At 34.8% G+C, this 16,291-nt stretch overlaps 2 protein-coding genes across 9 annotated transcripts; both read left to right on the plus strand.

The window, feature by feature from the left end:
- The first annotated feature begins 3,250 nt into the window (after window positions 1-3,250).
- On the plus strand, window positions 3,251-14,440 carry LOC103486062 (transcription termination factor MTEF18, mitochondrial-like). 5 transcript variants are annotated; one of them, XM_051088468.1, is made up of 2 exons: window positions 3,251-3,380; window positions 11,918-14,440. In XM_051088468.1, exon 2 carries the CDS (start codon window positions 12,000-12,002, stop codon window positions 13,590-13,592), a length of 1,593 nt encoding a protein of 530 aa, XP_050944425.1. In that variant the 5' UTR covers window positions 3,251-3,380; window positions 11,918-11,999; the 3' UTR covers window positions 13,593-14,440. The 5 variants fall into 5 exon arrangements, with proteins under 5 accessions (XP_050944425.1, XP_050944424.1, XP_008442100.1 ...); XM_051088467.1 differs by having other exon boundaries at window positions 3,254-3,380; window positions 11,897-14,440; XM_008443878.3 differs by lacking the exon at window positions 3,251-3,380 and adding an exon at window positions 11,590-11,747.
- On the plus strand, window positions 3,379-6,059 carry LOC103486064 (transcription termination factor MTEF18, mitochondrial-like). 4 transcript variants are annotated; one of them, XR_007822999.1, is made up of 3 exons: window positions 3,379-4,824; window positions 5,051-5,381; window positions 5,487-6,059. XR_007822999.1 is itself a non-coding variant. In XM_017044043.2 (2 exons), the coding sequence occupies exons 1-2, from the start codon at window positions 3,447-3,449 to the stop codon at window positions 5,107-5,109; spliced, it is 1,437 nt and encodes a 478-aa protein (XP_016899532.1). In that variant the 5' UTR covers window positions 3,379-3,446; the 3' UTR covers window positions 5,110-6,059. The 4 variants fall into 4 exon arrangements, 1 of the variants encoding a protein (XP_016899532.1); XR_001762206.2 differs by having other exon boundaries at window positions 3,379-5,381; XR_001762207.2 differs by having other exon boundaries at window positions 3,379-5,381; window positions 5,582-6,059.
- Window positions 14,441-16,291: the final 1,851 nt, after the last annotated feature.

Here is a 16,291-nt window from a genome sequence, read left to right on the forward strand (position 1 = left end):
ACTAAAATGTCATCAATAAAGACAATGACAAACCGATCCAAGTATTGACGAAATACTTTATTCATCAAATCTATGAAAGCGGCTGGGACATTGTTTAATCCAAAAGGCATTACCAAAAACTCGTAATGTCCATAATGCATTCTAAAGGATGTCTTAGGCACGTCTGATTCCTTAACTTGTAATTGGTAGTAGTCTGAACACAAGTCTATCTTGAAAAACATGAAAGCTCCCTTCAATTGATCAAAGAGATCATCTATTCGCGACAAAGGTTATTTATTCTTAATCGTTACTTTATTAAATTTTTGATAGTCAATACACAGTCTCATTGATCCATCTTTCTTCTTCATAAACAAGACAAGGGCTCCCCAAGATGAGGTACTAGGCCGGATATAACCTTTCTCTAGCAACTCCTCTAATTGGTCTCTCAGTTCCTTCAACTCACTTGGTGCCATGCAATAAGGATGCACATACTTGTGAGTAGCTTGCTAGTCAACTAAGAAATCACACTTAGACAATCTTATGCTTATTTGAAATCATTTAAATGCATTTAGTCACTCATAATCTTGGTGAGGTTCTTGGTTTGTACACTTGACCTATCTCCTCTTGGCCTGCCAAAATGAACCACAACTAATTAAATATCTAAACCCTAAGTTTTCTAGTCCTTCTATGACGTACATATTATGGCCTACAAAGGATGTCATACATACATTCCATCTTTAAGAACAAAATCAAACTTACCACAATTTTTACCTAAAATTCAAGATACACAATTCTAACGTCAGAAGCTTACAACTTTCTCAATACTAAACCCATTTAAGTAAATTTTATCTCAAACTCTTCATTTTTAAGTTTTCTACAATTTATCGGAGGCATGAAGACCTAATTCTTAACAAATATGCTTAAATTTTTCCTAACACAAAAGCTACTCAAATTTGTGATTTCATAAACCCTTCAGCTTTCTTTTAAACTTTCACCTATTTCCAATCATTTTTAGCTCAATTGATCTTCATAAAAGTTGTAGACAATTGAATAAGCTTTCTAACCAAAGTTGTAGACAATTGAATAAGCTTTCTAACCTGACCAAATAGAGCTTTTAACTTCTCTCCTACACTTCGAGTAACTAGAAAAACTAGCTAGAGATATCTTAGATCTGTGCACAAATACAGTAAACTTTCTTCCTCTTTAATTTTCATTAGTTTAACATCATATTTACCTTAAGCAGGCTTCATAAACTTTGTTAGAATTAGAGTTTTAACTTTCAAACCTGATAGGCCTCAACTTCTTTCACTCTTCATGTAGCTTGCAGTGAACGAAACAACATTAGTGTATGTTGTGTAATTCTAATATGCCAAAAATGAGCTTTCAATTTGTGTTCCCCTATCTTCTTGAACCTAATTTCTAGAATCACTTCTTCTTCCTTTCCCTCCGTCTCCAACTTGAATTTTCTTTGAAATTGGATGAAAATGGCTTAAGAACAAATTTTGACGGTGTGGGTTTTAAATCTAAACAAAAGCCACCGAAAATTCTCACTTTCTTCCTCTCTCTCTTATTTTCTTTTTTATTTCTTTTTATCCTTTCTCATTTACTTTCTTTTCTTTATTTTTCTTTTCTTTTATAAATATTTCCTAAAAACGAAAATAAATTACCAAAATTTCCTTAACCTTCTTCTTCCCGTAACTTCAATTACAAGCATGCCTCGGGAAAGTCTAATTTTACAAACTTTACCTCAAATGATTAATTTTAAACAAAAGATCCAAGGAAAGTCTCGGGTTTACATCAGAGTTGGTAGATTTTTGTCTGAAGGGACAAATGTGTCATTTCATTCCTTTAAGGAGTCTTATTAGTCTCTAAAATTAGTCATCTTAAATATCTTTAACCCTTTTGTTTTTAGACTGTTTCTTTCTTGGTAATTTTCCAACAAACTACCGTCCTTCATCGCTCGTCTACTTATCACAATAATTCTTGAGAACAAATTGTTTCCGTCCAAAATTAAATATAGGGGTCTTTTAAAAAATATAAAATAACACTAAAGTATTTACACAGTAGAGAACAATTCCGAAAATAGAAAAAGTCCAGAGGCCCACCATGTAAAATAACAGAAATGCCCCGTCAACAACGTGCGCGTAATATATTTGCGATCGTTTAGATTTGGCTATTGTTTGGTACACGATCGTTTAGATATGATTACAATTTATCTTTCAATTCTATCGTTTAATTTTGTTACACGGTCGTTTAATTTGGTTACATTTAAATTTGGTTACACGATCGTTTAGATTTGGATTTGGCTATTGTTTGGTATACGATCGTTTAGATATGACTACAATTTATTTTTTCAATTCTATCATTTAATTTTGTTACACGATCGTTTAATTTTGTTACGTTTAAATTTGGTTACACGGTCGTTTAGTTTTAATCGTTTAGATTTGTATCCCAATTTTTTTTCAAATCTTGATACACGATCGTTTAGATTTGACTAAACGACTTTTTAAAATTCTTTTACTACACGATCGTTTATTTTTTTATATGATGGTTTAGATTTATCTACACGATCGTTCAGATTTGTCTATGCGATCGTTTAGATTTGGCTACATGATCGTTTAGATTTGGGTAAACGATTTTTTAAAATTCTTTTACTACACGATCGTTTATTTTTTTATACGATCGTTCAGATTTGTCTACACGATCGTTTAAATTTGACTAAATAATTTTTTTAATTCTTTTGGTACACGATCGTTTAGATTTATCTACCGATGATTTATTTACATTTGGCTACTTCAATCTGAATGATTTTTTTAAAGATTTTTTATACACGATTTTTTAGATTTATTATTTTTTTGTACACAGTCAAGAAAAGGAAAAGAAGAAAGTAATGGAAAAAAATCACAGCGAAAAAAAAAAAGAAAAAAGACAATGGAAAGATTAAACGAAGTAAAAAAAAATCAGAAAAGAAAAGAGACAAGACGTAAGAAAAGAATTGAAAAATAAGAAATATTATGAACGATAAAAAAAAATCGCAAGAGGAAGAAGACGCAAGAAAGAGAAAAAAATAAAAGGACAAACCTGAAACATTTAAAAAATGGCTAATTTATTTGTTATAAGAGTATTTTTAACCAATTTTTTATAGTTTAAGAATATTTTTGAAACAATTTTTTATAGTTTAAAAATATTTTTGAAATATTTTTCACCCAAAACTATAAAGGGTTTTTTTTAGGCATTTTTGTAATTTAGTCCAAAAACAAAAAAATAAAATTCTGAAATTCATAAAGCAGCATCGGCACACTTGCAAAAACTTCTCGTATTCTCAATCTACAAATTCTCAATGGCGAATCATTAGTTTTTTCAATCTCAAACACAGCTGAAGTTCTCAATCTTCCGAAGAGGTACCGTTTGAAATTTTAATTTATGATTTATATGTAGCTTGAACTGCATACATTGTGTATTCTGTCATGTCGTACTTGCAAAAAAACCTCAGAGAACTTTCCATGCTTTCTTCTTCCATTATTGCTGATAGCAAGTTTAACTTTGTTAGAGTCTTGTATTGGGGTATTGGGTTTCCCTCTGTTGCTTCAAACCCTAGATTTTATGGAAATAAAAAGGCTCCCCAAACGGAAGAATATGAAAATTCTGGTGGAATGTTGAATATGGGTAGTAGAAACGGTCATCGGGTTTCTCGGGCCACTATTAAGGAAGCTCAGGCTGCGTTGTTTGAGTATTTACATTCTACTCGAGGGATTGAATTTTTAGATGCTGAGAATATGAGTAAAAATTCCCCAATCTTTCTTAAAAAACTTCTAGGAAGAGTTGAACATAAGGGTGATATTGGTCGGTCAGTTATGCGATTTTTACGATACAATCCGATTAATGAGTTCGAGCCTTTCTTTGAGAGTGTGGGCTTGCAACCTGCCGAGTATAATGCGTTTCTTCCACGCAATTTGATGTTCTTGAGTGATGATGATTTATTGCTTGAGAACTTTCATGTGTTGTGTAACTATGGAATTGAACGAAATAAGACAGGGAAGATATATAAGGAGGCAACTCAGATATTTCGGTATGACTATGGTGTTTTGTTCTCGAAGTTAAGAGCATATGAAAAACTTGGTCTCAGCCAAGATACTGTCGTTAAATATGTTGTTTGTTCCCCCTATCTATTGATTGGTGGTGTTAATGATCGGTTTGTCAAGGTATTAGAAAAATTGAAGAACATTGGATTTGAATCAAGCTGGGTTGAAGAACAACTGACGGATGGTAATTCCTATAATTGGAAGCAAATTCTTGGGTCGTTTTTCTGGTTTGAACAGATGGGTTGCGGTAAGGAGAAGTTGGCTGATTTAATCAGCCAACATCCGGATCTTTTATTTGAGGATTCAGGAAGCAAATCACTTTCCTTAATTGGGTTGTTACTGAAAATGGGATGCTCAAAGATCCAGATATGTTCCGTGTTCTTGCAATTTCCTCAAATCCGAGTTGGTAAGTTTGTTTCAAATATGAGGCAATGCTTTTTGGTCTTCAATGAAATAAACATGGGTGTGCAAGAGATAGGATACCTGTTCAGATCTCATCCCTTGTTATTGGGATTGTATACTTTGAAAAGCACCAAGAGCTTGTACAAATTTTTGAAAGCTGGGAACAAACGGATTTGTCAATTTATTTTAGAGAATCCGGAAGAATTAAAGAACTGGAAGCACGGAACAAGAATTCTTCCATTACCAGACTCTGAGGACAGATCGGTTATGGGATCAAAGCAACAGAAGCCTCAGTTTTTGTTGAAATTAGGACTGGAAGGAAACTCAGCGAAGATGAAAGAAGCGTTAAAGGTGTTTGGAGGTAAGGCAATGGACCTCCAAGAGCGGTTTGATTGTATTGTGGAAGCTGGTATTGATGAGAAGGATGTTTACAAAATGATTAAAGTTTATCCACGTATCATTAACCTAAGTAAAGATTCAATAGAAGAAAAGATAGATTTTTTTGTAAATAATTTGGGGTATCCTGTTTCATCATTAATAAGCTTCCCTAAATATCTTGGCTATTCAACTAAATTGGTTATTCTTAGGTTCTCAATGTACAATTGGCTCAAGGAACAAGGAACAGCCAATCCGATGTCAGCATTGAAAACTATTATTTCCTGTTCGGAATATGAATTTCTAAGACATCATGTGAATCGTCATCCCAGAGGCATGGAAGTCTGGGAGAATTTGAAGAGAGAGATATATTCAGATTCTATGCCGTCTCCAGCTCATTAGATCAAATTTTGTTCACATATCCTTTATAGCAAACGATAGCCAATTGCTTCATAGCTGTTCTACTACAAGTTTTTCAATAAGTCATGCAATTCAGGGCTAATCTGCTGTGAAGTTTATGGAAAACTGTCTCATTTTCACAAAGTAAGTTAGCATGCTAAATTGTCTGTTGCTCACAACACCGTCGGAACTTCCATTCCATCCGAATTCAGTTATTTCCTATTATGAACATTTGTTAACCATTTACAGGTTTTGGTGGTCTTCTTGGGGCAGTGTAACACATGGTTTTGCACATTGCTCACAGTGTATTCAAGCTTCTTTTAACTTAGTATTTACAAATCCAGGAAAGTTGGGCATTCTTTTGCAGAGGAAAGCCTAGGGAAAGAGATCAGACCCAGAGAATACACCCGACACCTCTCCTAATTTCAGTGTTAAAGGAAGAAAGCCTAGGGAAAGAGATAATGATAACTTCTCTTTCTTGTTGCAAAGATACGGAATAACTATAGAAAGAGAGAATTATATCTCATTCTCTCAATGATCAAGTCTGTGATTGCAATTGTTTTTAGATTTACGGTAGTTTTTCTATTTATGCATGGCGAGCATATTATTGATGTCTACGTTTCTAAATGATGTCGATAAACACATTCTGTATATGTCGTAGTTTGTAACTATTTATTTAACAAGCAAAATTTGAGCTTTCTGGATATGTTTACTTAGAGGAAGGATACATCTAGAGATTGATATCTTGCAATTGCAAGCCTTGTTTGTATATACGTTGTGGCAATATTTTTCATTTTCCGATAAACCCATTCAGTTTGGTCATTTTCCTTTTTACATGGTTGTATAAAATAGTTTGCTCTTATGGATTGGTCTTGTGGTAAATAAGAGACTTGACTTTGATGAGGGCTAAAAAGTTAGTAATCACCTATCTACCTAGGATTTATAATATGGAGTCTTTTCAAAATTATAATAAAATAACAAAATATTTACGATGTATAGAATAATTTCAAAAATAGAAAAAGTTTATTGGTCCACAATGAAAAATACAAAAAATGCTTCGTCAATCAGAACATATATAATATATTTGGTATACGATCGTTTAGATTTGACTATTATTTGATACATGATCGTTTAAATTTGACTATTATTTGGTATACAATCGTTTAGACTTGGTATACGATTTATTTTTTCAATTCTATCGTTTAATTTGGTTATACAATCATTTATATTTGATCGTTTAGATTTGACTACACACAATTGTTTAGATTTGGTTGTCCCAAATTTAAACGATCTTTTTGACATGATCGTTTAAATTTAACTAAACGAATTTTTTCAAGATTCTTTTGGTACACAGTCGTTTAATTTTTCAAGATTCTTTTAGTACACGATCATTTAGATTTGTTTACATGATAGTTTATTTTTTCAAGATTATTTGGTACACGAACTTTTTATTTTTTAATTCTTTTGGTATACGATTGGTTTTTTTACACGATCGTTTAAATTTTGCTACTTCAATTTAAATGTTTTTTTTTCAAGATTCTTTATATCTATTCTTTAAAATTTGGTTACCCTAATGTAACGACCCAACTTTCCGGACTAAGCTGAGGTCACTACCAAACACCAAAACTCGACCATTCAACATAAAATTTAAAACGGACCAGTTACGATTCATTAAAACATTAAAAATCTTACAAAAGACAGTTTCGGGCCCTATTTTAAATAGTCAAAAAGTCACAAAATAAAATACCAAGTCACCAGTTCAAAATCACAAGTCAAAATATTCTGACAAAATACATAGCGGAAGCGATAAGAAAACCAGACGCGTCCATATGGCCTTCACGCATCCTTCCTGCCTCTCGTCGGTCTGCCCCTCGCTGTACCCCTACCTGAAAAGTTAAAGAAGAGAAAGGGTGAGTATAAACATACCCAGTAAGGGACCCACTACTGGGCCCGTTAGGGGACAGCAGTTAACTTCCTATTCGAGGGTACCCTACATAACAGTCTAGTGCTCCCGAAGGATGCACATATCAGTCTAGTGCTCCCGAAGGATGCACATATCAGTCTAGTGCTCCCGAAGGATGCACATATCAGTCTAGTGCTCCCGAAGGATGCACATATCAGTCTGGTGCTCCCGAAGGACGCACATATCAGTCTGGTGCTCCCGAAGGACGCACATATCTGTAAGGCACACTACCCCATAGATGAAGCTAACCGTTACCCCTCAGTCCAAACTAAACTGTCTACATCAGTCACATCCCAACGGCATTCATATCACAGTCCCGCCATAGGCTTTGTCAGTCAGATAGTATAGGCTTAAACATCTACACCCTCAGTTGCTATATGCATTACCGATTCGCACACCAATAGGGAAAACCCTAGGTCCAATCGACTAACCAAACAAAATCGGACTCACTGTCCATCTCCGTCCAAATTCCATGAACCACATCCAGACCAGTGTTTCACTACATACTGAACCGTAACTTCAAGGTCCATCAACATAAAACCTCAATCCACAACTCGCAGTCACAGTATATTTACATCAGACAAATATAATAACAGTACTTAACAGTCAACACGCATACAGTTATTCAGTACAGTCACTACCGTGTAATCCCCTGTGGATTACTATGTTTTCAGTCTGAATTCGGGGTCCAGTAGTAAGAAAACCCTTACTTGAAACTCGGTTATGCCCCTCGATCGAAATCCACGCTCGACAGATCTACCTAACGAAACACGAAAGTTTTAGTTGGTGACTTTAGTAGCAGTTGTTTTAAAAGGTTATCCGTTGACTTACCCAAGGAAAGGAAGCTATCTCCAACCAGGTCTGCCGCGGAACCCGAGAACTTAAGCGTCAACTCTGTACTACCTTCAAGGGAGAAAAGTAGGGCCATATCTTAATCCAACATTCAAACTCGAATCGGACGGGGTAACATTAGGGAATTCATCAAAACAATCCTTACCGAAGACTCACCGTGAACCGAAGTGGAGGAAGGAAGGCTTAGGTGGCTCGGCTCGGCTCGGCTTGGACTCGGCTCGGCTCGGCTCGGCTCGGCTCGGCTCGGTTCGGCTCGGCTCGGCTCGGCTCGGCTTGGTTCTCGGCTCGGCTCGGCTTGCTCGGCTCGCGGCTCGGCTCGCGGCTCGGCTCACTCGGCTCGCGGCTCGCTCGGCTTGGGGCTCGGCTCGGACAAGGATGGCGGCTCGGGTACGGCTCGCGGTCACCTCGGCGGCGCGCGACGACAGACACAACAACCCGGCGATGGCGGCGACGGTCTTCGGCTTACCCCGGATTTTATGAGTTGCACCGGACGGCACGGAGGAGGAGGTGTTGCTGGTGGTAGAGACAGAGACGGCCGGCGGTGGTAGAAACGAAGAGAGAGAGGTGGAGAAGCGCCGGCCGATGGAAGCGAAACGGAAAAGGGATGGAGGCCGCGGCGAACGTGCTTCTGCCGTCGTCGGTGAGGGGCTGTAAAGAAGAAGAAGAAGGAGAAGAAAAAGAAGGAGAGATGGTGGTGATGGTGGCGCTGAAACGGAAATGAAGAGGGAGGGAGAGAGGCCGTCGGAAAGAAAAGAGAAGAAAAAGCTTGGGGCGGTGGCGCGGCGGAAGGAGGAAACGGAAGAGAAAAGAGAAAATTTCGACCGGGGGGGTAGGCGGCGCGCGCGGTAAGTTAGGGTTTCTTCTTTTTTTTTTTTTTTTAAATATATATATATATATATTAAATTAAATAATAATAATAATAATAATAATAATAATAATAATAATAATAATATGATTAATAATAATAATAATGTAATAATATTAATATATTAATAATATTAATATTAAATAAATAATAATTTATTATTATGTAATAATAATGTTTATTGTTTTAGAAATAATAATATTTCTATAATATTAATTAATAATAATAATTATAATATTAATATTATAACAAATAAAATATATATTAATAATAATAATATAATTAATGTTATATTATTATTATATCAACTTGCACTTTACATAAAACGAGAAAAATTTTACCTTAAATTTTCGGAGCGTTACACCTAATCTAAACGAAGAGGAAAAGAAGAAAGACGATGGAAAGAAATCGTAGCGGCAAAAAAAAAAAAAGAAACAAAGGAGATAAAAAGAAATTTCATTTTGTTACCCAAATCTAAACGACATAAAACAAGAGAAAAAGAAGAAAGATGATGGAAAGACAGAAAAACGATTGAAAAAAATCGCAGTGAAAAAACAAAAGAAGGAAAGACAAACATGAAATATTTAAAAATGACTAACTTTATAAGTTTTGTTAAACAGGTTGTAAATATTTTAGTATTTTGTTGTATTTATGAAAATTAACCTTAATATCCTAAGTGTTTTTTTTATACTAAAATGTTGTAAGGTAAAGTGTGTTGTTTTATAAGATTAAACTGGCTTGAACACTTTTGGATACCAAAGAAAAATACAATATCATCCCAACAATATATATTAAAAAATTTAATTTGTATGGATCTACCATTGCACCAAAATTCAAATGCTTATTTGTTTCTTCGTGGTAAAACTACATTGTAGCAGCCTCCTATACTTTCCCTATTAGAGTTGGGTGCTTTTTTTTTCTTTTTTATTTTTTTAAATTTATAATAGCAGAGTTTTATGGATGTGTTGGCATGTACATATATGTCTTTATATGTGCACACATTAAAAAAAAAAAAAAAAAAGAAGAAGCACATTTGCGGTACATGAAGTTTAAAAAAGTCTAAGACTCTATACACAATTTTTGTTTGTTTGTTTTTTTTACTGTTGTTGGCTTATTTTTGTCAATTGTTTTACGGTAACTATTACCAGTCAACTTTTGTTAATCGTTTTTCTTTCCCAACACCTTGTTCACAAGCATTGGACATATGGAAGCTTATCCTGACGTCTCTCAAAATGCGTCGGGGAAAATTAAATATATATTTAATTGTCACAGTTTCCCTGGCGTTCATGTTATTGGCGTTGGGATATGTCTACCTTAGCCTAACGTCAATTTCACTGCGTTAGGATATGTAAACTTCACCGATGTAGGGGATATGGCATCGGGGAAACATTTGTCTCCCGATGTTGTTTTTGCCAACATTGATTTATGCATCTGGATATTCTTGATTTCTTGTAGTGATAGTTTTACTTTTGTCATTTGTATTGGCATCCATATCTTCGTCTCGTACAATTTTTGAAGTCTCACTTCCATCAAACTCCATATCCGTTGAATCCATTTGATTTAATTGTTTAAGAAGCAAAGCAACAATGCCATTACCAACAACTAACTGTATATGAATATTGTTCAGCTTTAAAACAACTATGTTCCCTTTTTATCGTTAATTTTAAGCTCATAATTGACTTTAGAGCAAGATATAGAACAATGGGGTAAGTTAATTTTAAATAAGAAAACTATGTCACCCTTATCTTTAAAGTAACCCACTTTTAAATTAAAAATGATTTTGGAATATTACTCTCATAAACTTCTTCTATATGTCTAGCACGCACTTGGAAAGCCATCTTACTCTCGCTCATCTTCCTCTCTCTTCTTTTTCTTTCACAAATCTCTATGCTCTCGTTGTCACTTTTCTCGCTAGTATCGCTCTCACTAATCTTGCCTTGTCGCTCTCTAATCTCTTGATATCGCTCTGGCCCATCTCTTACTCAGCTTCGTTCATGTTTCGGTGTCGCTCTCGCCCATATATCATCTCTCACTCATCTCTCCTCAATCTTGTTCATCTTCCTTTTATCTCTCACTTATTGCGTAGATGTTGTACTAGAGAAGAAGAAAAAGTCAAGCAAAGAAGATGTGTCGTGCTGGTGCTGGAGAAGAAGAGGAAAATGTAATAAACCTTAAAAGGAATAACATAAGGGTAATAATGTAACTTCACGTAGTCATGAGATTAGTAAAGAGAGATTTGACATATTTTTTTAAAAGAACTGGACAATTACCATTTGGGACCTTTAAAATGGTTGTCTGGGCAATTAGTTTAAAAAAGTAACATTTTTTTAGGGCAAGGAGGATAAAATGACAAAAGTCACCCTAAATCTCTTTAACCCATTTGGTTTGGTTTTCCATTATTATATATATATATATATATATATATATATATATATATATATATATATATATATATATATATATATATATATTTTGGTAATTTTCCAACAAACTATCGTATTTCATCGTCTCATCTGCTTAACAAAATAATTTTTGTGATATTTTTGAAATACATTTTAACTGCTTCCAATTAAGACTATCGATAAAGATATTTTTTAACCAATTTTTTATAGTTTAAAATATTTTTGAGAGGATATTTTTCCTATAAGTTTCTTTATTGGCATTCTTGTAATTTAGCCGAAAAGTAAAAAACCCTAAAATTCTGAAATTCATAAAGCAGCATCGGCACACTTGCAAAAACTTCTCGTATTCTCAATCTACAAATTCTCAATGGCGAATCATTAGTTTTTTCAATCTCAAACACAGCTGAAGTTCTCAATCTTCCGAAGAGGTACCGTTTGAAATTTTAATTTATGATTTATATGTAGCTTGAACTGCATACATTGTGTATTCTGTCATGTCGTACTTGCAAAAAAACCTCAGAGAACTTTCCATGCTTTCTTCTTCCATTATTGCTGATAGCAAGTTTAACTTTGTTAGAGTCTTGTATTGGGGAATTAGGTTTTCCTCTGTTGCTTCAAACCATAGATTTTATGGAACTAAAAAGGCTCCCCAAACGGAAGAATATGAAAATTCTGGAGGAATGTTGAATGTGCATAGTAGAAACGGTCATCGGATTTATCGGCCCACTATAATGAAAGCTCAGGCTGCGTTGTTGGAGTATTTACATTCTACTCGAGGGATTGGATTTTTAGATGCTGAGAATATGAGTAAAAGTTCCCCAATCTTTCTTAAAAAACTTCTAGCAAAAGTTGAACATGAGGGTGATATTGGGCGGTCAATTATGCGATTTTTACGATACAATCCGATTAATGAGTTCGAGCCTTTCTTTGAGAGTGTGGGCTTGCAACCTGCAGAGTATAGTGCGTTTCTTCCTCGCAATTTGATGTTCTTGAGTGATGATGATTTATTGCTTGAGAACTTTCATGTGTTGTGTAACTATGGAATCGAACGAAATAAGACAGGGAAGATATACAAGGAGGCAACTCAGATATTTCGGTATGACTATGGTGTTTTGTTATCGAAGTTAAAAGCATACGAAAAACTTGGTCTCAGCCAAGCTACTGTTGTTAGATTTGTTGTTTCTAACCCCTATCTATTGATTGGTGGTGTTAATGATCAGTTTGTCAAGGTATTAGAAAAATTGAAGAACATTGGATTTGAATCAAGCTGGGTTGAAGAACAACTGACGAATGGTATTTCCTATAATTGGAAGCAAATTCTTGGGTTGCTTTTCTGGTTTGAACAGATGGGTTGCAGTAAGGAGAAGTTGGCTGATTTAATCAGCCAACATCCAGATCTTTTATTTGAGGATTCAGGAAGCAGATCACTTTCCTTAATTGGGTTGTTGCTGAAAATGGGATGCTCAACGATCCAGATATGTTCCATGTTCTTGCAATTTCCTCAAATCCGAGTTGGTAAGTTTGTTTCAAATATGAGGCAATGCTTTTTGGTCTTCAATGAAATAAACATGGGTGTGCAGGAGATAGAATACCTTTTCAGATCTCATCCCCATATATTGGGATCGTACACTCTGAAAACGACTAAGAGCTTGTTTTCTACATTGAATGTTGGGAAGAAACGGCTCTGTCAATATATTTTAGAGAATCCGGAAGAATTGAAGAACTTGAAGGTCGGAACAACAGTTCTACCATTACCAGGCTCTGGAGATATTATGAGATCAAAGCAACAGAAAACTCAGTTCTTGTTGAATTTAGGACTGGAAGAAAACTCAAAGAAGATGAAAAAACTGTTAAGGGGTAAGGGAGCGGAGCTCCAAGAGCGGTTTGATTGTATTGTGGAAGCTGGCATTGATGAGAAGGATGTTCACAAAATGATTCAAGACGCTCCAAAAATTCTTAACCAAACAAAAGATATAATAGAAGAAAAGATAGATTTTCTTGTAAATAATTTGGGGTATCCTGTTTCATCAATAATAAGCTTCCCTTCATATCTTTCCTATACAACTAAGAGGGTCACTCTTAGATTCTTAATGTATAATTGGCTCAAGGAACAAGGAACAATCAAGCGGATATTGCAAATGAGCACTATTGTTTCGTGTACTGAAAATGAATTTCTAAAAAGGTATGTGAATCATCATCCAAGAGGCATGGAAGTTTGGGAGAATTTGAAGAGAGAGATATATTCAGATTCTATGGCGTCTCCAGCTCATTAGACCAAATTTTGTTTCACATGTTCTTTATAGCAATCAATAAACAATTGCTTCATAACTGTTATCCTACAAGTTTTTTAATCATTCGTGGAATTCAGGGCTAATCTACCGTAAAGTTTATGGAAAAGTGTCTCATCTGCACAAAGTTAGCATGCTATCCTTTATCCTATATCCTCTTATTGCTTTCATCCTTTTCTTCCGTCCGAATTGCTCCTACACCTTCTACGTCCGGACAGAATAAAAAGGCAAAGGTAAAGAGGAATGAAAAGATATAGGAAGAGGAAAGCAGGGATCTCTTTCTGATCTTCCTTGTATGACTTGCATATTCAATCTACTATGCCTTCGCAGCCATAAACAAGTCCTATAACAAGAAAGCCTGGGCTCAAAAGTCGTATGAGAACCTATCCTTCTCTGCCTCTGTTGGAAGGGCTACGGCTCGGTCTCATTCTGAGAATAAAGGGAGTTAGAATGCTACCCTCATGATAGAACCCTATGATTCGTACTACTTCTTTCTCCTAAGGTATATCTTATGTGCTTTTGTGGCTGAGCATTATATCTCTCATTCTATCAATGCTCAAGTCTATGGTTGCACTTATTTTTAGTATTTACGGTAGTTTTTCTATTTATGCATGGCAGCATATTATGGACATCTAGGTTTCTAAATGTACGTCCAGATTCTATATATGTTGTGGTACTTATTTAACAGACAGAGGATTGAGCTTTCTGAATATGTTCACATAGAGGAAGGATACATCTGGAGATTTGTCTGTTGCAATTGCAAGCCTTGTTTGTATATATGTTCTGACAATTCATGGCCTACTAGAAATCAAATATTTTTCATTTTTGGATAACCCCATTTGTTTTGGTCATTTTTTTTTCATGGTTGTGTAAAATAATTCACTTGAAACTATTATGAATTGGTCTTGCGGCATAACTTTGATAAGGACTAACGGTAGTTAGTAGTCATCTACCTAGAATTTAATATCCTATGAGTTTTCTTTACACTCAAATGAGTGAAATTGTGTGAGATTAAACTGGCCCGAACACTTTTAGATACCACAGAAAAATAAGATATCATCCAACGATAATATAATAAAAATGTAAATTTGTATGGACCTATCATTGCTACAAAATTCAAGTACTTTTTTTGCTTCTTGCATTTAACATGGTAAAACTACTACATTGTAGCAGCCTCCTATACTTTCTCTATTAAAGGAGGTGTGTTTGATACTTTTGACATCTTTCTTTTTTAGACTTTTGACATCTTTCTTTTTTAAATTCTTGGAGCATCTAAGTAAGCTTTTTTATTTACAATCATCTTCGATGGTTATACATATATATGTACATATACATTGAAAGTAATAAACACGAAACTAAGGCTTACATGGAAACTCGAGTATCGAGAGAAAAACTACAATATTATTATTTTATTATTTTCTAATGAATTACAAAGATACAATGAGGGAGATTAAATAGAATACACAAGGGCAAAAGAAAAAAGGAAAAGAAAGATTTATGGTAAACTTTTCATAAGTAACAATTCCATAAAAAACCCTAAGGGCGAAGCCCACAAATTCTAACACTCCTCAAGTTAGGATGTAAATATCAATGAGGTCTAGCTTTCTAACACAAAGTCAGAGTTTGGTTTGAGAAGTCTCTTGGTGTCACACCCTATCTCGAATTACCTACTAGCTTAGTCCGAAAGATGATGTGAAGTCGACTGACATCACTCTCCTCTTAACGATACATGTTGACTCTATTGAACTGTTGAACTTGATGAACATGCTAATCTTGTATACAAACTATTTTACATGAACACAATATAGCGGAACCTAGACCAATCATAGATGAAGTGCAGCCTTGAAACAACTGATTTAACAAATAAACTTGATGGAGACACCATAACCAAAAAAATGTCCAACAAAGATTTACACAATCGCAACACCTAGAGTTTACGCAAACTGTAGAGTATCTATATCTTATAAAGACATACAACACAAAACAGACTCTATGTACAACTCCAACCACGTATTGACAATCGATCTGGGAGCTTTCAGCAGACTAAGGCAATCTATTAGGCATCGGGAGCTTAATCTCTACTTGGAAAGTAGGAAAACATTTTGGAAGGGTAAATTATAAAGCTTAGTGAGTGACTCAATTTAAAACTGTAAATCTAGAGATCAGAGCTCGTGAAAACTTTACACATATAACTATGTTTAATCAAGCTGTAAATATAAACGTATAATAATAATAATAGTTTTCTCAAATACTCAGCATGTACATCATTGAAATCTAGCAAGACATATCGAGTATATCAAAATATTTTAACTAACATGACAAATCTACGTTGTGTAAGACACGTCCGGTACAACCAACATTTACTAGCTCTAGATGTAGTGGGGCTCGCACAACACTCTTATTGTTTTTGTTGTAATGGGGCCCGCCTAACACTCACAACAACATCGTTGTTATGGAGTACACTCAATATCAACAACGAAATCTAACTTGTGTGCACATGGTATCATATAGCCTTGGGCTCAATATCTCGATCATGTAGTTAACAGAAATCTTAGGAAGTCGTATGAAAACATAAAAACATGCATGCTATCTTTATCTTTTGTAAAACTCAAGCTTACTTAGATTGTTCGTGGAAAACTGAAAATCTAAAAACAATACTTGCTTAAAATGATATTGTTTCAACT

This window comes from Cucumis melo, chromosome 8 (genome assembly GCF_025177605.1).
Source record: "Cucumis melo cultivar AY chromosome 8, USDA_Cmelo_AY_1.0, whole genome shotgun sequence".
NCBI classification, from domain to species: domain Eukaryota; kingdom Viridiplantae; phylum Streptophyta; class Magnoliopsida; order Cucurbitales; family Cucurbitaceae; genus Cucumis; species Cucumis melo.

What these genes read in the sequence shown, in the direction of transcription:
- LOC103486064 (XM_017044043.2), top strand. Translation starts at nt 3,447, where the DNA reads ATGTCGTACTTGCAAAAAAACCTCAGAGAACTTTCCATGCTTTCTTCT. An exon ending in AGCGTTAAAGGTGTTTGGAG is followed by an intron (nt 4,825 to 5,050) that starts GTAAGGCAATGG and finishes GGTTATTCTTAG; the next exon opens with GTTCTCAATGTACAATTGGC.
- LOC103486062 (XM_051088465.1), top strand. Translation starts at nt 11,814, where the DNA reads ATGTCGTACTTGCAAAAAAACCTCAGAGAACTTTCCATGCTTTCTTCT.